This window comes from Eublepharis macularius, chromosome 4, assembly GCF_028583425.1.
Source record: "Eublepharis macularius isolate TG4126 chromosome 4, MPM_Emac_v1.0, whole genome shotgun sequence".
In the NCBI taxonomy this organism is placed as follows: domain Eukaryota; kingdom Metazoa; phylum Chordata; class Lepidosauria; order Squamata; family Eublepharidae; genus Eublepharis; species Eublepharis macularius.
This window is the reverse complement of record NC_072793.1, coordinates 101,035,981-101,056,720: the sequence shown is the minus strand read 5'-3', so window position 1 is coordinate 101,056,720 and position 20,740 is coordinate 101,035,981. Positions and strand designations below refer to the sequence as shown.

The following is a 20,740-nucleotide window of genomic DNA, read 5'->3' as shown; positions in this document are numbered from 1 at the left end:
TGATCAACTAGGTCTGCTTCTGTTCCATAGTGGTGAAATGGAAACTTCATGTTTCGAGGCAGAATGTGGCTGAATATTATTTGTTGGGGACCAGCAGTAGCAGACAGCTATCATCTTCGTGCCTTGATTGTGGGCCACCCAGGGCCATTTGTCCGGTGGCTGTGGGAAACAGCATGATGGACTAGATGGCTTTTACTTTGATCAAGAAGGGCTCACCTTATGTTCTTACTCTAGTCCCCAAATTGTCAGACACTAAGAGCACCAAATTGTCAGACACTAAGAGCACCTTGTTCATCACTTTCAGAAAGCCTCTACCTTTGTTAAGTGATTACCTTTGCAAATCAACAAAGAGACATAAGATCACAACTATTTAAATCTGGGGTTGTTTACCCAAACACCTAGTATCTCCCTGGTTCTTTATACATGTTGTATAATAAGCTTCTGCCCCTTCCCTTCAATCAGTAGCACCTGATAGTCTTGCCAAATTTGTGGCAGTTGTTTCTCCTTCCCCCTTCCTCTAATAGCAGAAGTATTATACTGTATGTTAAGGAAAGGTTTAAGGGTGGGATATTGTACAGTAGTTTTGCTATTCCTTTTCCAGTGTGGGTAAGAGAGAAAGATGAATACAATTATCCATTCTTCAGAGAACATTATCATGTCTTTCAAAGGATTAGTTAAGAAATCCATCTTGTTCAGTCATATTTTTGTCTCATAAAGGACACTTTTTACAGACATGCTGTCAAGCATCCAAAAGTTTCCTGCATCTCTGAACTGACACTGGATTTGGGGGATATGGTCTTCTCAGTTCTCATGCATCAATTTCCTTTTCCTCTGGAGAATTTTGTCCAGTGAGCGGATGCAGTTTTGTTTTGTTTTGTTTTTTAAATGGGAAGAAATAAAAAGGCCCACAAGGAAAGAAAAAGGCATGTGTTCACAGGAAGTCTGCACAAGGGCAGCACACACTTGCTGGCAGAGAACACAGGGCTTTCACAAGGAGGATGTTGTGGAATCCACTACTTCACGGCCATTGCATACTGTTGGGACATACTGAGAAGATGAGCCTGTGGGACAGAAAAATGGGAAGATTTTTAGAAGAGCAGTAGCAGTTGCGAATCCCATGCTTACATGCCACAGACATCAACATCTGACAAACCAACATAACCGGCACAGCACCCTTCTAAGGACATTGCCTTCAAAAGACTTAGAAGGGTGTAGCTCCATTTAGGACTATGCTGTGAATTGCCATTTACTATTAACAATGACATGTTTTCCAAAATGGTCTGTGGTATGAAGTTATGGGAGATAGAATGAAGTAGAAGAATTCTGAATGGGCAGTACTACCTCAGACGGCAGACAGGAACTAGTATGAATTAAAAATTCCTTCCAAATAGAAAACTAGCACTTTAGGGAGGAAAGTTCTACTCCACTGACTTCTCTGTAGCAAGTTTTCTCTTTGCAGGAAGTTTGACGTAAGTCTTCAATGAAAAATGTGATTCCTCACCTGCAATCTGAAATTTTGCAACCCATTCCACTATACATGCTGTGGTAGTCATACCACAACATCTACATCTCCCCCACAGCCTTTTATACTAGATCATCAACACTGCCTGCATACTTTATCCAGAGGTATGTGGATTCAGTACGGAGCACAGCATTCAGGATCCTCCGGGCAATTTTCCCTCTAAGCTGTGCAGTGTTGTGAGCCGGAAATCTACTTTGTGAGCCAAAACAACAACTTGCATTAAAGTTTTGAGTGTGCCTCTTTTAAAAAAAATTATTTCAGTCTACAAACATACAAAACATACAAACATAAACTACAAAATTACTTTAACGTATCGTTTCTTGCTTAGAAACAACAATGCAAGCAGTCATTCATACATAGTTTCTAAATATCAAACTAAATTACTGGTAAATTACAGGTAAAGTTATTAATACTTCTCCTTCCCAACTGATAAACAAATATAAATATATCTGCGAATATGTGCTAGGGTCTGCATCCCACCCTGGGCACATGTTAGTTAGCCTTCTCTATTCCATCAAGATTGCAGCAGGTAGGTGGAGAGATTTACAGTATAATTGGGTACAAAGTAACTCTAGTCTAAGCCCATTGATTTCTAGCCTCTGTAGAATCCAAAAACAAAACCATGTAGTACATTTTGATTACAATCAAAACAAATTGATTGATTGATTGATTACAATCAAAACAAATTAAAAATAAAAACCAGTGAGCAGAGTCACCTGGGCTCAGGAGCACATGGTCTTCAGCTGCTAGAGGAGGTAAGGGCTTTTTGCCTTTCTTGGCTGTGGTGGGTTAAGCTGAGAAGCTAAGGGTGGTCCTCTCTAGCTTTGGGGCTTTTTGTGTGTAGTTTTGTGTTGATTTGAGTGTAGTTTTGAGGCTGAGTGTGTTTGGGCTTGATTGTGTTTGAGGGTGAGTGTGTTTGTAAGGCTGCTGGGGGTTGCTGGAGTACAAGCCACACACCCCCTTTGTGCTCACCTCCTGTGCTTAGCAGGAAGTGACCTTTTGCATTGAAAAGGCAACTGCTGGGCAGGGGCAGGGCAGAGCAGAGTCACCTGGGCTCAGGAGCACATGGTCTGCAGCTGCTAGAGGAGGTAAGGGCTTTTTGCCTTTCTTGGCTGTGGTGGGTTAAGCTGAGAAGCTAAGGGTGGTCCTCTCTAGCTTTGGGGCTTTTTGTGTGTAGTTTTGTGTTGATTTGAGTGTAGTTTTGAGGCTGAGTGTGTTTGGGCTTGATTGTGTTTGAGGGTGAGTGTGTTTGTAAGGCTGCTGGGGGTTGCTGGAGTACAAGCCACACACCCCCTTTGTGCTCACCTCCTGTGCTTAGCAGGAAGTGACCTTTTGCATTGAAAAGGCAACTGCTGGGCAGGGGCGCGAGCCTTTGGCGCGAGCCGAAGGGCGAGAGCTAAAGGGCTCTTGGCCGGGGGATCATAGCCGTTTTCCTTCCTCTTAGTGTGTTGTTCCTAAAACAGAATAATGAAGTCAGAATGCCAGCAGGGGGTTGGGGGCTTTCCAGTGTATTGCACTGAGTGTCACATGTATTACTATCTGCCTTCTGGTCAGAAGTCCTGGATGTGTGCTCGCTGCAAGGAGCTCCTGGTTCTCAGGGAACGAGTACGTACCCTTGAGGCCAAGGTGGCTGACCTGGAGAAGCGGAGACAGTTAGATAGGCACGAGGACAAGATTCTCAGGGACAGGATAGATGTGTCCCACTCTAAAAATGGCAGCGTTCTTGTTGTCAAGGAGAATGAGGATCTTGTGGAATCAGGGCACCGTACTGAGGATAAGGGGAACATGCCCTCAGAAGGGACCTCTTCTTCAGTTGGTGAGCAGGTTTCCTTTCGCATCAAGGAACCATCCCTGGGTGGGGCGGGAGGGAGGCTCTTGGTAGTTGGTGATTCGATCCTTAGACAAGTAGATAGCTGGGTGGCACAACCGCGTTCTGACCGTATGGTGACTTGCCTGCCTGGTGCGAAGGTAGCGGACATTACGCGTGTTATAGATAGGCTGGTAGATAGTGCTGGGGAAGAGTCAGCGGTCGTGGTCCATGTTGGAACCAACGATGTTGGGAAATGCAGTCGTGAGGTCTTGGAACAAAAATTTAGGCTGTTAGGCAGGAGACTCAAGGCCAGGACCTCCAAGGTAGCCTTCTCAGAAGTGCTACCTGTTCCACGCGCAGGGCCAGAGAGACAAACGCAGATCAGGAGTCTCAATGCGTGGATGAGACGATGGTGTAGGGAGGAAGGGTTCAAGTTTGTTAGGCACTGGGATTCTTTTGGGGACAAGCGGGAGCTGTACAAGAGAGACGGTCTCCACTTGTCCCGAGAAGGAACCCAGCTGCTGGCACTTAAAATCAAAAAGGTGGCAGAGCAGTTTTTAAACTAAATGCTAGGGGAAAGCCGACAAGAGATAAAGTGTCTCTGGTTCAGGATGGTTCATCTCAGAGAGATGAAGGGCTAGGTATAACACTTCTACAGGGAGATAGATTAGAGTTGTCAACTGAGATGGAGACAAACAGTGCAGATGACCTAACTACGTCTCGAGGCAAAGTGTGCCGGGGAAGTTACAGGTGTTTATATACAAATGCTAGAAGTGTCCGAGGTAAAATTGGGGAGCTGGAATGTTTAGTGTTGGGCGAATCCATAGACATTGTGGGCATATCAGAAACTTGGTGGGATGAGGAAAATCAGTGGGACACGGTGATTCCTGGATATAAATTATATCGGAAGGATAGGGAGGGAAGGGTTGGTGGTGGGGTGGCTCTATATGTCAGAGAAGGTATACATTCCAGTAAGATTGAGAAGGTAACTGAATTAGATTCGCTTCTGGAAATGCTATGGGTTGAAATTACGGGCCCAAATGGAAACTTAACTGTGGGAGTTTGTTATCGCCCTCCAGATCAGAAAATAGAGGAGGATTATAAAATGATGACAGGATTAAAGATGGCTGCTAAACAAAAAAACTGTGTTGTAATGGGTGATTTTAACTACCCACACATTGACTGGGCCAATGGGTGTTCGAATCGGGGGAGAGAAAGTGAGTTTCTAGACTGTCTCAATGACTGTGCTATGGAACAGATGGTTACAGAACCTACTAGGGGAGAGGTGATCCTGGATTTGGTCCTCAGTAATGCTGAAGACCTGGTGAGAGATGTAAATGTGATTGCACCACTTGGGAACAGTGACCATAATGTTATTGAGTACAACATATGTATAAATAGGAAATTGCCAAATAAGACCAACACAGCCATGTTTAACTTCAAAAGGGGTAACTTTTCTGAGATGAGGGGGTACGTGAAGAAGAAACTGAAAGGGAAAGTAAAAAAGGTCAAAACACTTGGGGAATCTTGGAGACTATTTAAAACTACAATCCTGGAAGCTCAAATTAAATATATACCGCTGGTTAGGAAAGGCACAAATAGGTTTAGGAAAAGGCCAGCATGGTTAACAAGCAATGTAATAGAAGCTGTAAAAGGTAAAAAGGATTCTTTTAGGCAGTGGAAAACTAGTCGGAGTGAGGTTGATAAAAAGGAGCATAAGCTGTGGCAAAAAAAGTGCAAGTCTGTGATCAGACAGGCAAAAAGGGAATATGAGGAGCATATTGCAAAGAACATAAAGAAAAACAATAAACAATTCTTTAAATATATTAGAAGTAGGAAACCAGCTAGGGAGGCAGTGGGGCCCTTGGATGACCAAGGCGTAAAAGGATTACTAAAGGGTGATAGGGAAATGGCCGAGAAGCTGAATGCGTTCTTTGCTTCTGTCTTCACTGTGGAAGATAAGAAGTGCATGCCCACTCCGGAAGCACTGACTTTGGGAGGGGTTTTGAAAGACCTGAGTCACATTGAGGTGACGAGAGAGGAGGTTATGCGACTGCTAGATAATTTAAAAACTGATAAATCACCGGGCCCAGATGGCATACATCCAAGAGTTCTGAAAGAACTCAAGTGTGAACTTGTAGATCTCCTCACAAAAATATGTAATCTGTCATTAAACTCTGCATCTGTTCCTGAGGACTGGAAGGTAGCTAATGTTGTCCCCATCTTTAAAAAAGGTTCCAGGGGAGATCCGGGAAATTACAGGCCAGTCAGCCTGACGTCAATACCGGGTAAGTTGGTGGAAACTATTATCAAAAATAAAATTAGTGGGCACATTGATGACCAAAAGCTGATGAGGAAAACTCAGCATGGGTTCTGTAAGGGAAGATCTTGTCTCACCAATCTGTTAGAGTTCTTTGAGGGAGTGAACAAACAAGTGGACAAGGGAGACCCGATAGATATTGTTTATCTTGACTTCCAGAAAGCTTTTGACAAAGTTCCTCATCAAAGGCTCCTAAGTAAGCTCAGTAGCTATGGGATAAAGGGCCAAGTCCTCTTGTGGATCGAAAACTGGCTAATTAATAGGAAACAGAGAGTGAGTATAAACGGGCACTTCTCACAGTGGAGGGTGGTGGGCAGTGGGGTGCCACAGGGGTCGGTATTGGGTCCAATGCTTTTTAACTTGTTTATTAATGATTTGGAATTGGGATTAAGCAGTGAAGTGGCTAAATTTGCAGATGACACGAAATTGTTCAGGGTGGTGAAAGCCAGAGAGGATTGTGAGGCACTCCAAAGGGATCTGTCAAGGCTAGAAGAGTGGGCATCCATGTGGCAAATGAGGTTCAATGTAGCCAAGTGCAAAGTAATGCACATTGGAACCAAAAATCCAAAATATAAATACAAGTTGATGGGGTCTGAACTGGCGGAGACTGACCAAGAGAGAGATCTTGGAGTCATGATAGATAACTCACTAAAAACGTCAGCACAGTGTGCGACTGCCATAAAAAAAGCTAATGCTATGCTAGGGGTTATTAGGAAAGGGATTGAAAACAAATCAGCCGGTATCATAATGCCTCTGTATAAATCGATGGTGAGGCCTCATTTGGAGTACTGTGTACAGTTCTGGTCGCCACACCTTAAAAAAGATATCATAGCACTGGAAAAAGTACAGAGAAGGGCAACTAAAATGATTAAAGGGTTGGAACACTTTCCCTATGAGGAAAGATTGAGGCGCTTGGGGCTCTTTAGCCTGGAGAAAAGACGACTGAGGGGAGACATGATAGAGGTTTACAAGATAATGCACGGGTTAGAGAAGGTAGAGAAAGATGTGTTTTTCTCCCTTTCTCACAATACAAGAACTCGTGGGCACTCTATGAAATTATTGAGCAGTCGGGTTAGAACAGATAGAAGAAAATACTACTTTACACAAAGGGTGATAAACACATGGAATTCGTTGCCACAGGAGGTGGTGGCAGCTACAAGCATTGCCAGCTTCAAGAGGGGACTGGACAAATATATGGAGCAGAGGTCCATCAGTGGCTATTAGCCACAGGAGATAGATGGTATTCTCTTTGTGGGGAGGTGGTGCTCTGTTGTCTTGGTGCTGGAAGGAAGGCAGTGGGAGGGCATCTGGTGTCCTGGCCTCACTGACAGTCCTTTAGATGGCACTGGATTTCTAGCCACTGTGTGTGACAGAATGTTGGACTGGATGGGCCACTGGCCTGATCCAACATGGCTTTGCTTATGTTCTTATGTTCTTATGTTGTCCAAGGCCTTCTAGTCCCATTAGGTGAAAGAGCCACAAAAGTCAGAGTATACTTCTGTATAAAAATGGATATGTTCCTGCTGATTGCAAAGGGGTAGTTGTGTTAGTTCGTTGCTGCAAAATAAAGCAGACACCCAGTGGCACCTTAAAGACTAGCACATTTATTTCAAGATGACTTTTTGTGAGTCAGTGTTGACTTCTTCAGATATGTATGGAAATCAAACTGAGAATCATCCACCCCCACCGGGGGTATGGTATCCCTAATCTGCACTTGAAAGACTCAAGACAGAATTCATCCTTGATCTTAATCCCCACCCAATCTGCCCCATAAGAAGACTTCTAAGTTTGATTTCTGCCTCTAAGAAGTGAGCAGTGACTCACAAAAGCTCATACTGAAATAAAAGTTAGTCTTTAAGGAGCTACTGGACTTTTGATTTACATTCATGCTGACTGGCTTTCTTGTGGTTCAGGTGCGATTCTTACTGAGGATTTCTCAGCTCAGGCAGGTAGCCATTACCCTATACAAGCACCTGTAAATCTAACACCATACCATGTTTGGAACAATTGTGCTTTAGACAATTACAAAACACATAAAAGCTGTCCAAATGCAGACTCTCATAAACTTCTATTCTTCTCCATGTCACAAAGAAAATGTGGCTCATCTATCCCTTTCATTTTAGACAGAAGCTCAGGAATGGCAAACCTGGCACCTTAGTAACTTTGTGCATGCAACTTCAATAGCCTGAAGTCCATCTGCTAGTTTTCTGGGGCAAATAAACAAGATCTGCACAGTGCTGCAGCTCAGAGGGATAGAAGGTGCAAATACAGAATTGCAAACTTTTGATTTTTTTGTAGAATATTTACGTACCACCTGTATAGAGAGCTTCTTGAGGTGGCTCAGAAACAAAAAACAACAATTTTTCAGAAGTCAGGATGACAGGAGGAAACATTTCCAGAATACTTTGATATATCGTCATTAGGGTACCCTAAAACTGGGCCCATCAGCAGGTTGCAAACCAGTTAATATGAACAGGATCAAAAGCCTCTGGAATTGGCCAGTAACCAACCACTGCTTTTGGACAAAGCGAAAGAAAAGACTTGGCACCAAAAGAGTTTCAGTTTGGCAGCTGTCTTGATCTGCAGCAGAAAAGCAGGATTGGAGTCTAGTAGCACCTTGGAGACCAATAATATTTTCCAAGGTATAAGCATTTGAGAGCTTTGACTCTCAAAAGGTCATATCCTGAAAATCTTCTTGGTCTCTAAAGTGCCAGTGGACTCAAACTCTGCAAAATCTTTAAAGCTTCCTGTTTAATTCTGCACCTACAGACTCCTCTGTGAACAAGGAGGCCTTCCCTTGGCTTCTGCTGCAGGAGAGAAGGCAAGTCAGGCACAGCTGCTCTTGGAGGCTCACTTTAGCTTCAGATCCAGATTTTGGTAAGGGGGGGGGGCAAAGAAGGGCTGTGAGCCTTTGATCCTGCAGAGGAGAAGGCGGCTTTAAGAATGAAAATGAGAGAGCCTATCTGGAGACAGCCTCAAAGCAGCCATGCTAAAATAAACCCCCAACAGTGCGATCCTAAGCAGCGTTATTCTGGTCTATGTTCATTGATTTTATTTTAGATGGAGATGCTCGGTTTGTTGAGGCAGGGCAGCCAGATCCGGTTCTTGGTTGAGTCTGCATTTCAGGCTGTAAAAACCACTTTGGAAGAGGCCTTAAAAAGGAGGCCTCATCAATGGCAAAGCTCAACCAGCCTCCTTCAGCACCGCAACAGCTTCCTCCTCCTCCTCCTCCTCCTCATTATCTGGCACTCGGAGGGCACGATGAGCACCTGGCCCAGCCCTCCACCTTCCTTCCCTTCCTCGACATCCTTCTTGCCAGCCTCCTTCTGCACCAAGAGCAAGTTAAACGACACCTTCACTAACGCCTCTACTCCACTCTCTGGGGTTGAGGGGATCCCAGCGGGTTCAGGCTGTTCAGGTCAGGTCAAGCCAGGCCCCATCGCTCTGCTCTGCTCTGCTCCCCAGCTAGAGAGCAGACAGCAGCTGGAGGCACTCTCTGGCTCCACCCTGAGGGCCAAGCCAGCCACAGCTGGGAAAGGAGAAGAGATGCAGACAAGGCTCCATCCCTGCAGGGCCTGCCTGTAGGTGCTGGCTGAGTGGGAGGGCGGGGCCGCCTGAGAGTTAGTGCCTATGAGCTACAGCTGAGAAGCTGTGAGCAGAGGAGTCAGAATCTGTGAGCAATTGCTCAGTTGCTCACATTAGTGGGACTACAGATCCTGAGAACCTCAGCTTTTTCAGAAGCTCGGTGGTAGTCTGAGCAGGATTTCTGATGAAGGATGGCAGGTTTTAGTGCTGCTTCCAGTAATTACTTTTACCAGAAGAACTATGCAAAATGAACAAATGTTGCAAAACGTAAATTATACAGGTTTCTAAATTCATCTTTAGATAATACCATTTGAGTTGCCTGTGTGCTGAATTTTGAATTGGCCCTTTTTAAAATCACAGAATGCACACAGTTCTGCGTTTACTAAAGGCGGCCTGATGTCGTGCACTGCCAGTGCTGTCCCAAGCAGAGTAATACCATTCTAAATTCATTGAAGTCAGTGGTCTTAGAATGTTAGGGGGGCAATGCATCTGGGCAGCCAGTGCTAGGCTTGGTCTGAGCCAGTGAGAGCCTTATAATCTTTTCTCCCTCTTGCAAAATGAAAGCAGGCAGCAGGAGGAACAGACACCAGCCTAAGAAACTTGTGCCCTATTCAGTTGTTAATGATTTTGGCTCTCCGACTGTACACAAGGAGAATCTGTTCTATGAGCACTCCTCTCAATACAAACAGTTGCCATTTTATGCTAATAGCGCAGTATGTCTTTTTCAGCTTTGGTACATATAAATATGTACCCTCAAAAATCTGGGTTTCCAGTCATGTGTATCAAAGCTATAAAATATGTGTGCTGCCCCATTCACACAAAATGGTGACCAAGGACATCAAGAGGGTTGTGTATAGCATGATCTCCTCTTATGTATGGTTACATTGCCAAAAGTGTAACAAATGAGCAGTGCTGAAGTTGAATCTGATGGCTGTCACTAGCCATACTTGTACTTCGTGTTTTATCAGGAACATTTGCCCTTTTCCCAAAGCCTGCAACCTGGCACGGGAATACAACTTTTAATTGCACGTTTGCCAATGTGTAGTTATTTTTTTTCAGCTGTGGGTTAAATAAATTTCAGCTCCTTGTCACTCACATTGAGAACGAATACTGTGCAGTATGAAGCACTTAAGTGGGCTTTCTGTAACTTACCATGTGAGCTTGCAGCAGTCACGCTAAAACGGTTGGTGGAGACCCGATGGCTGGCTACATTCTTTTGGGGCTGGAAGAGGATGATATGAAGTTTGGGTGTAAAGAGGCAGCCAAGGACCACCGTGCCACTGAGGCTAACTGAGATGCACATAGTGGTTGTCTGGACCTGTAGTCAAGAAGAAGAATGTCAATGCTGCAGGTGAGGAGAGAAATGGAAATATGTATGTGCATACACATACTAACAGCTACCCAAGCACAGGCAACATCACCAATTCGTGGAGGAAGGAGTACGAGCATGCCAGTCTAGGCCAGAAAAAGCATAAATTTATTCTATCAGCACATTCTTAAAAAACAATGTAGGCCTACAGGCTATGCATCCCAGTAACCTATAATATTAGGAGTTCCTAATCCCTCCCTCTCCCTCTAACAGCTTCAAAAATGTTCTGTTTTCTTGGTTTGGGATGTATATGTGTGTATTTGAGAAACAGTTTTCTGCATGTGACTTCTATAATATGTGGGCAAAAATCAGGGTCTCCTGCAGGTGCCAGGCTGCACACAGGTGAGATCAACAGCAGCCTGTACACAAGCTTTCTCTGTGGTGGCCCCTATTCTGTGAAATGACCGCCTGAGGAGGTCAGGAGAGCCCCCACTCTCCTGGATTTTCACAAACAATGCAAAACTGAACTATTCAAAAAGGCTTATTACTCAAATGGGAAGGCCGTATTGTAGGGATGGGGTCTCATGCTTTGCTAATTAGTTAGGGACCATAGACTTCATTACTATATTGCCTTACGTATTATCTGTTGCTTTAAATATGTACTCCTATGTACCACCTGCGCTCCATGTTGTTTAATGTCAGTCTTAGAATTGATTATGTTCTGTTTCAGTATTTTTTCTACTCTATATTGGATTCTTACTAATGCTATGTCTTTAAACTTTTGTTTGTTTACCCTATGGCATTGTTTGTGGAAATGTTCTTGATACTGTATTGAAATGTACTCGATACTGATTGTACTAATCTCATACTGTGTAATCTGCCTTGAGTCTCAGTGAGAAAGGCAGACTATAAATGACATAAATAAATAAATATATTGCCAAGCTAATACTGAGAACATTGGTTGTTGTTTTTAGCTCTATAATAACAACATCAGTATGCACTTAAGTCCAATAGCACCTTAAAGACAAACGAAATTTCCAGGTTACAAAGTTCTGAGAGTCAAAGCTCCCTAGGTCAGGTATCTGATGAAGGAAGCTTTGACTCTTGAAAGCTTATACCCTAGAAATCTTGTTGGTCTTTAAGGTGCTACTGGACTCAGATCTTCTGTTCTACTGCAGGCCAGCATGGCTATCCCACCTGAAACTAATGTACATTGAGTATCGAATGTGCATGGTGCTGTACAAAAAGGAGTCTGAACTGGTGGTGAGTAAGCATTAAAGAGATCTTGGGGTTGTGGTGGAAAGTCCAATGAAAATGCCAGCTCATTTTTCAGCCTAGAAAAAGACAAATTGTATGTGAGTGATCATTAGGAAAGGGGTTGAAAAGAAAGTAGTCAATATGGTAATGGCCTTGCATAGTTCTATGGTGTACCACAGTGGAACAGGATGTACTAAATCTCAAATAGTAAGCAATTAACATCTTCATTTGCAGAGCTAGTGCAGGAAAAGTACCAATATTGGCAGGTGAATGTGTTGGTCGTCTTTCCTAGCAGCCTCAAGCAAGATGATGGTGGGAGAGTCTACTATTAATAGAAAACAAAGCATGTAGATAATCCCTGTCTCCCCTCTTTCCCATCTTGCTGTGCTCAGATATATGTTTTTCTTTCCTTCCTAAGATTCTCAAGGCATCTGTTTTAAGGAAAAACAAAACATTAAAGTCAGAGGACATAAAAATTGACTTTTCACCTCATATCTCCCATCTCTCAATTCGCTGCAAAGTTGATTTCAGAATTTTTTCCTCATCTGACTTTGGTACTGAGCAAGCCAAATGAGAATTGAGGCGGGGGGGAAATCATTTTGCATCCTAACATAACCCCCTATGAGCTAATTGGTTTAGCCCAATAGTGCAGAGTCAGTTACTAGAGCTAAGCAGCTGAGGAAGAAGCTTATTGCTGGGGAGCTTAATAATAATTAATATGCTCAAATCACCTTGAATAAGGGCTGTAATTCCCCAAGAAGAGGACAGAAGCCTGAGTTCCAATTGCTTCAAACTGGAAGGATTGTGGCAAAGGACTCTGTCACTTGGTGGGATCTGACAAGTTGTTCTCCTTGAGTGCTTTTCAAAGACATTGCTGGTTGCAGGTTTTTGTAGGGTTGCACTTTTGAGTTTGTTTAAAGAAAAGAAAAAAATAGTTGTATTTTTTCTTAACTTACAATTGTATGAAAGTTTGCTTCCTAAGCTCCATAGAACCCAAAGAGAAGTTACACTAGTACTCTGTTTTTGTTTAGAGAGGTTACACTAGTACTCTGTTTTTGTTTAGAGAGAGACCCTTACAACTCCTGCCAATGTTAATTGCCTATAAAATGGGGAACTTTCTCCCTTCTGCTTAGAATTTGGCAAGGGGGATCCCATGGTGAGGTGTACAGAATTTCATCATTGGGGAAGGGCAAAGGAAACAAATAAATAATAAAGATAATATACTATAACAAGTATAATAAAGATAAAAGTAAAAAAATTAAAACTGCCATGAACTAAAACTGAACTGAGTAATTTTGCTGTACACATTCCTAAAAATTATGGTATTACAGAACAGCTGCTTAATAAATACTTAAAAATAACAGCTGGGTAATCAGAACAAGTATTTAAAGACAAAAATGTAAAGAAGTGGGTGGTTAGGCAAATGATAACATATTGGTTTCCTTTCCAATACTGCCTGGGATGAGTTGAGTTGAGGGTGTTGATTGCTTCTGTTCTTGAATTACTAAGAAAACTAATATATTTCCAGCAATATGCTTATTTTTGTAGTTTTGCCCTCAACCATACACTCTCCATGCAGCCAGAAATCAAGAATATATACAATGCAATGGGAGAAATATAATGTGAGTGTTACCACAAGACTCAATAAGCTGCCAAGAAATTTGGCTGACTTCATGAACATACAGCACAGAATTTTTTAAAAAATCTTTTAATATATGTTGCTAATAACTTTACCAAGGATGAGTGGCTGGAAAGAGAAAAGCCAGCCTCAGTAACAGAAAGCTAGTAATGTTATTTCTATCTACTAGTTGATTCCTCTTCTGAGACACTTCTAAATATCCTTAGGAGACCACCTGACTTATAATATGATTTACCAGTCAGTTGTTCACCTCCACTCTTATTCCCTTATTATTCTGGCATTGAGAACCCACGAGTATTATGGCCATTCCGGGGACTGTTGTCTCAGACTAATTGTACTATACTGAGCAGAACAATTATTCCTTTATACTTAAAAAAAACCTCTTTCTACATGTTTCTAGAGCTTGAGCAAAATGATTAATCCAACAAGGCCAAATGAACAGTAATTTAATCAATATGTGCCGAGCCCTCCATCTCCATTGCTCTAAGAGAATGCCCAGCAGTTCACATCTGCTTCGGAATATATAACATCTTTATTTTTTATTTTTAACAGGTGCATGCGAAAAAATATTCTGCATATTTGCCTACAGTATTTTTAAAAGTAGTTTCAATAAAATACATCGTGTCACCGTGTTTTCCCTACATAAGTGAGGTGTCAGGAAATTGAGACCCCTGTACACTAGATTAATTCTACCAACTCCAATGGCTCATGACTTTATGTCATGAATTCACAATTTCATCCTCAATGTATCCTGCACGAAAACTGCTGGAACTCTTGTCAGAGTTGATTTCCATGTAACAGCAGAGAAAGGTGCACGTGCATTTAAATTAACATTTTTCAGAGTAAAATGCACAGCTACGACAACCAAAAAGTATAACCTCCTCTTCTGTGCATTTTGCCAGGAAAAGTAATTTTTAAAATGTATGTGCATGCCATTCCCAACTGATGCAAGGTGGGTATATTTTTGCACTTGAATGCCTTAGTACAAAATGCAAAGTAAGAAGCAACATTAGGTTGCTCCACAAGTCTAGTGATATTTTAATTTTAGAGATGCTAAGAAGCTACTCATACAATGTCTGTGAAACTGGGCCTCAGGGGGTCACTATTGTGTCCTGTTAACAACACCAGTGAAACCTCTTTCTTGGTTTCTACAAACTATGAACCTTCAGAGCTAAGGCAGTAGGCAGATACAATGGAATGTCCATTTCATTATCTACAAGGGGAACCCCATTAATCCAACACCCAGTTGGGACAGATGAAGGTGTAGTGAAAAGCCACATGATTGTATCAGTACATTGATAGGGAAAGCCGACACCTGTAGCATAGCTCTCTGAAAGGAGGAGCCACTTGTTTCTTAATTAGGTCTCAACCAAGCATAGGAATCAAGTAGGCAGTTGTCATTTTATGTGACTCTGAAAGGTAAGGGGAAACCAGCCACCTATGAATGGCTGAGCATTCAGATCAAAGAGCATCAAGGACTTCAGCTGGAGGAAAGGCTCAAGCCATTCAGCTCCATTGACCCCCCCCCCTCCCATTCACCTTACAGTGCCAGCTGCACTTAACCAATTTTTGATCTCTCCATGGTCTTAATTACACAAATGGATCTGTCTCACTTTCTACAGTACTGCATGTCTTCTCGTAGTGGACAGTTTCCAGACTGTAGGGATGTATGATTTGTGGTAGTCCAAAGATTGGTTTGGGGTACCCCCTTCTCCACAGTTTCTGCATGTACTTTTGTCCTGGGGAACCCCACTTGGGAGCAGTTAGCAGCAGAACAGATCTTTGGAGCAGGGAACAGCATAGGATCACGCGGAAGAGAGAGTTCCCTGAATGTGATGGTCCAAACTTTAATTTGGAGCGCAGAGCTTTTCAATTGTTCTCAATATTTGTGGTTAGATTTGTGAATAAGGAAGTAGGAACTGCAAATAAGGGACTTGGAACTAGGAAACAACTTCAGCTTTGTTTCAAAAGTTCCAGAAATATTACATATCTAGTAGTGACTCACAGTAGCGATTATTTGTGATGATGAACAAACTCTAAGTCTGCCGCTGAGCTCAGTCCCAAAAAGGAGTCTTTATTTCAAACATCCCTATTCAATACCCAAGGAGTTTTTGCGTGCTTGAGGTAGGGTTGCCAGCTCCAGCTTGAGAAATTCCTGCTGAACTGTGGACGGTGCCTGGGCAGGGCAGAGTTTGGGGGTGTGAGGAATCTTAGTAGGAGTGTTACCTCACATCGTATGATGTCACAGCCACATCAAAAGTCAGCTCCTCCAACTTCTGCCCTTCCTGTGATGTAGAGTTGCCAGGTCCATCCAGCAACCGGCAAGAGGTGGAGGGGGGCACTTATTGTGTCCTAGGGGGGCTTGCCGGCAACATCATTGCATTGCTGGTGATGCGCTGATGTCACTCCTGTGTGCCCGGAAGTGACATCAGCATGTCACTAGAGGACACCAGGGATGCTCTGCATTTGGGCGAAACTCTAGTTTTATACAAATATCAGAGCATCCCCAGCATCCTCCAGAAACACACTGATGTCACTTCCAAGTTCATGGTGAGTAATGTCAGGATGGTGCTGATGTCCCCTCCACAATTTCCTACACTTTTTCTCCCTGCCAGCCAACTGAGTGGTGGTGAGAAGCACCTGCTGGTGGCAGGGGATCCCCCACCCCAACTGGGGGAATGGTAAGCCTGCTGTGACATCTCTTCTTCCCACCAAAATTCAAATCTTAAATGTAAATTTTCTTCCTCTTATCATTTCCCACATTTCCCTCCCACTTTATGTCGTTTATAGGCCTCTGTATGCATGTGTTCTGTAGGTCATATTCACAGTAAGAGTCTAAATATTTTTGCTGGTATAACTGACTGCTAGCCAGTCATGTATCACTCAGTCTAAAAATTCTCTCAAAATCTGTTGGTTTTTCTCAATATTAAGGAGTAATAAGCACTCTGAAGGTGCATGGGAGGATGGCAGCAATCAGCGGTCATATCCCCCTCTCAGTTCCCAACTAGCCTCTGACCCTTTACAGGCAATAATCGACCAGTTTCTATTAGTTTCTATGGCAGGGGTCCCTCAAACCTTCTGAACCTCTGGGAAGCTTTAGAATCTGAGACAGGGTGGTGGGAGCAACCACACAACATGGCTGTCACAGGTGACAGAGCAATGGAGAAAGAGAGGGAGGGAGGGATGGTAGAGGAGGAAGATGAGAAGAAGCAGCAGCAGCCTAAGTGCAGGGGAGAAGAGAGTAATTATATCTATCTATCGATTGATTGATATATATATCTATATAGATATAGATATAGACAGACAGACACATGCACACGCACACATACACACATACACTGGGGAAGAGGAGTGAGAGAAAGATTACAACCAACACTGCGGTCTCAGCTGCTGCTGAAACAATGTTATTTTAATCTCTGCGCCCAATCTTATCTCCAGTTGCCAGTCAGAAGCCCTGCTGAGCAATAGCCCCACCTGGCCCCACCCACTTTCTAAAAACACTTGAGGGCAACAGGAAAGGAACGGATGGGTGCCATATCACCTACGGCTGTCATATTGGGGAGCCCTGCTCTATGATATGCCATAGGAAAACAAGAAATCCTAGTGCATCCACCCTCTGTAGCCCCTCCAGGATTTTGGTTTCCCCCAGACCCTATGTTGCACTCCATAGAGCACTGATATGCAGTGGCTTGGGAGACATGTGGCTCTTCCTCAGTGTGGCACTCATCCCACATACCAGGCAAGTGAGCAAGGTTAGTGACCATGAAAGTTTGTGGTTAGCAGGTGGCTCTCATCTTAAAGCAGCTGCTGCAGCTGGAGGATAGGTACGCTAGGGTTACCAGCCCCTTGCTACCTCTTACCTGGCTATTGGGAAGAAAAGCTATGGGGAATGGGCCCAGGGGCCCCACAACATGCTCCTAAGCATCAGAGCACTTCCTTGTACTGGGAATGATGTAATTCCTAGCATGACAAGGAAGTGCTCTGGAACACGTACACACACAAGAAGTAAGTATTCCCAATGTGCATGCCCCCCCCCCCATCTCTCAGTTTGGGCTCCAGGGGACCTGGCAACCTTAAGGTAATCTCTGAGCCTCCTTGAGCTGTAGGCCTCATTTCAGGGTGGAAGTAAAGGGCTTGTCCTCTCCAAAGCTCCTCTTTCTCCACAGCCAGATGATCTTCTTTCTGGGAACCTAAAACCAAAACTTAACTAAATTAATGGGTACTACCCTGCCCTTGCCAGTTCCTCCCACTCAAAATATAAAAATTTGCCTTTGCAAAGAGGGATGGAGTAACCAGCAGTAGGGACCAACATGCCTACTCCTTTATGCATCTACCCAACCACTATAGTCATCTTCCAAGGCCCTGATTCAGATGCCACTGCCATCTGTGATGAAATGAGTTGTAACCTGGGAGAGGGACTTGCCTGTCCCTTCTGTTGCCGTCTTCCATCAGCGGGTAAAGACTTCTTTGTTTTAAGAAATCCCTGTGTGCTGTTCAATATTTTAATTGTTGTTTTTTATGGTTTTGTGTGTATTTTAGCTTAGATTTTGTTTTAATGATATGTTTTTGTTGGTTTTAATTGTTTTTAATGTAATTCTATTATGTATATTTTAATTTGTTAGCTGCCTTTGTGGCCCTTATGAGGGCAGAGGGTAGTGTATAAATTTTGTTAATTAAACAATTTAAAAATCATTAAACACAGGAGGTAGGCATCTTGCAATTACGATTCAATCTTTCTTGGTCAGTTTCTGACAAGGATATAGTTTGCTTTGAACTCTGAATCAATTCAGAATCCAGATGAAACCACAAAGATCATCATTCCCAGAAGGAAAGAGACCTGGGGACAATAGAATTTGCAATTGCAAGAAAGACAGGCGCCTTGCTGTGTTTTACAGAGTTCTCCTCATCAGTCTCAAAAAAGTAAGGTTTTATTACTTTCAAAGCTGTGCACGGGAAAGTGATAGAGAAGGCTGGTTCACAGCAGGGTGCTGGAAGCAGATGTGTACCACATTTTCAGTCAGGCTCAGATGCCATTCAAGACTGAGTAAGGCTTCTGAAACGAATTCTTTCTATGTTATTATGACACCTTACCCACACTCCCAAATTCATTGACATTAAATTTGAATTTTCTAGAAGTTTCCTTTGTATCTCCAATTACAGGGAAGAAATGTCATTTTTGCATAATGTGGTATTATTATTTTCAATACATTCCCCCCTTTGTATGTTTCTTAAAATATTTATATCCTGCATTTCCTACCAACGTAACTGGATAGCAACCAACAGTTTGCCTGTCAGCTTGTGACATTCCCCTTGATACATCAAATACCTTTGCCAAATAAATATTTAGGAACTCCTTTATTGTGCTATTTACATTATTCTGGTCTTAGAATTGTGGATGGAAACTGACACAGCGTATGTAGTGTCACCATATTGCGCAAATGCAGGTTTTAAAAAAGGTCCTACAGCATCAGACGTGATCAAAATAATATTTGCATCTGTGGCTTGGATCCACAGTAAACCTCTATGGACAGAAGAGTTTCCTGTGAGTTGAAGCCCTTCAAACTGGGAAAGTCTATTGCAAGCCAACTTTTCAGTAGTCCCATGATACTTATCTAGGCTGTTACTCTCGTGCTTGTGTTCTGAGCTGGCCTCTCAGCAGAAATTAAGGAGGAGAAATAAAACCAACCGTGTTTAAACAGCTTTATTTAGCTCTGGCATCTAAAGTCATCCTGGGAGCTGAGGGCACAGGGGATCCTGTCACTCAGCTCTTCAGAAGATAACACAGCAGGATTGTTCTATTAGCCAAAGGAAATCACAGCCTTGGCTCCTACATCTCATGGAGGAATGTGCTGTTTCCAAGTGACTTCTGTGGGACCTTAACAGCCTATTCCCTAAATGCCACATAGTCGCCATTCTTACAGAAATCAAAAAGCACTAACAAAAAGCTTCCCGTGTGCAAAGTTTCTCATAGCCATATTCCCAAAGCTTCTCACAGCACCATATTAACAAGCTTCTCAATCCTCCCTGAAGTGATAAGTGCCGCCCACTGGAAGTCTGAAGGAATGTAATCATTGCCTCCATTTCCAATAGGATTGCCATATGGAGCCTGGAGAAGATCTCCTAGAATTCTAACTGATCTCCAGATGACAGAGATCAGTTCCCTTGGAGAAAGTTGCTGCTTTGGAGAGCAGATTCTATGATATTATACCCTGCTGAACTCTCTCCCACCTCCAGGACCCACTCCCAAAATCTGTAGGAAGTTTCCCATCCAGAGTCGGCAGCCATAAGTTCCAGCCAAAGTTTCTCCACAAACACCAGGGCCCATATCTACAGTAGGGGAGAAATCCCCCAAACTCACAGAGTCTGTTAAACTATCAACAATTTTGAGGTGTAGTTGGAGGTCTGTCAGTCACACTAATTTCATGTGTCCACTATCCACAACAAGCCACATGGACCAGTGCGATCAGTGCAGGTGACCTTGTCATAATTACCTACTCTCAAAGCAAAACCCCACATTACTTTCATCTCCATCTTCTCTTGCAACACCAAACAGGATGGGGTACAAGAGAGCTGTACTAGCTGCCTCCATGCCCACCCGGTAGATGAAAAATCATATACCCAATTACGTGTGTTGGTATTTACCCTAGAGCCATTGATTGAGTCATTTGAGACAACCGGGTTTCTTTGCTCTCGTCACCAGCAAGTCAGTACTAGGGTTGGAGCCAAAATACTGTGAGTAGAATGTAGCTCACAGAACAGGACTTTCCTCTCTGCTGAAGCCCACTGAGCCCCGTCTTCTGTTCCTGGGGAGTCAGGGGACCCTCACAGACAGAGGTGAAGGAGTGGTTTGCAACGGTGGGGAGATCAACAAAAATGGCTCCTTCTCCACCCATGGAGTTTCACTAGGATAAGTGCTGTTATGCTGGAAGAATGGGATTCTTTCCCATAAATCATTAGTAACTAGGTATTCTTGCAGTATTTGCGATTTCTGCTTCGGAATGAAACACCTGTAAGTCTTGTATGGTCTTTTAATGGCCACCAGGTGGTACTGTTTCTCTAAAGAAAGGAATACATCATGGTAGGGCTGGCTGCAGTCAGGCCCTAAGTGACCAAGGTGGAAGAGAGAACTGCAAATGCTTATTTTTGAGATTGCCTGAAGGTCCAGGAAGTAATTATTTCCTGCTTCCTAATTACTCAGTTGCAGTTAATCTTTTGAGCTGTTGCCAGCAAAGTACATTCCCCGTCCCCCGATTCTTGAAAATGATGAGATTTTTCTATTTTTGACCAAATCTTATGAG

General features: G+C 43.2%; 1 protein-coding gene across 1 annotated transcript in view; it reads right to left on the bottom strand.

The window, feature by feature from the left end:
* Positions 1-987: 987 nt before the first annotated feature.
* The window catches only part of GRM2 (glutamate metabotropic receptor 2), a 67,532-nt gene continuing 47,779 nt past the window's right edge, over positions 988-20,740 (bottom strand). The window contains exons 4-5 of the mRNA XM_054976951.1: positions 10,390-10,555; positions 988-1,061 (exon numbers count right to left, since the gene is read on the bottom strand). Of these exons, the coding sequence (XP_054832926.1) occupies positions 988-1,061; positions 10,390-10,555 (240 nt within the window). The remainder of the gene's footprint in view (positions 1,062-10,389; positions 10,556-20,740) is intronic.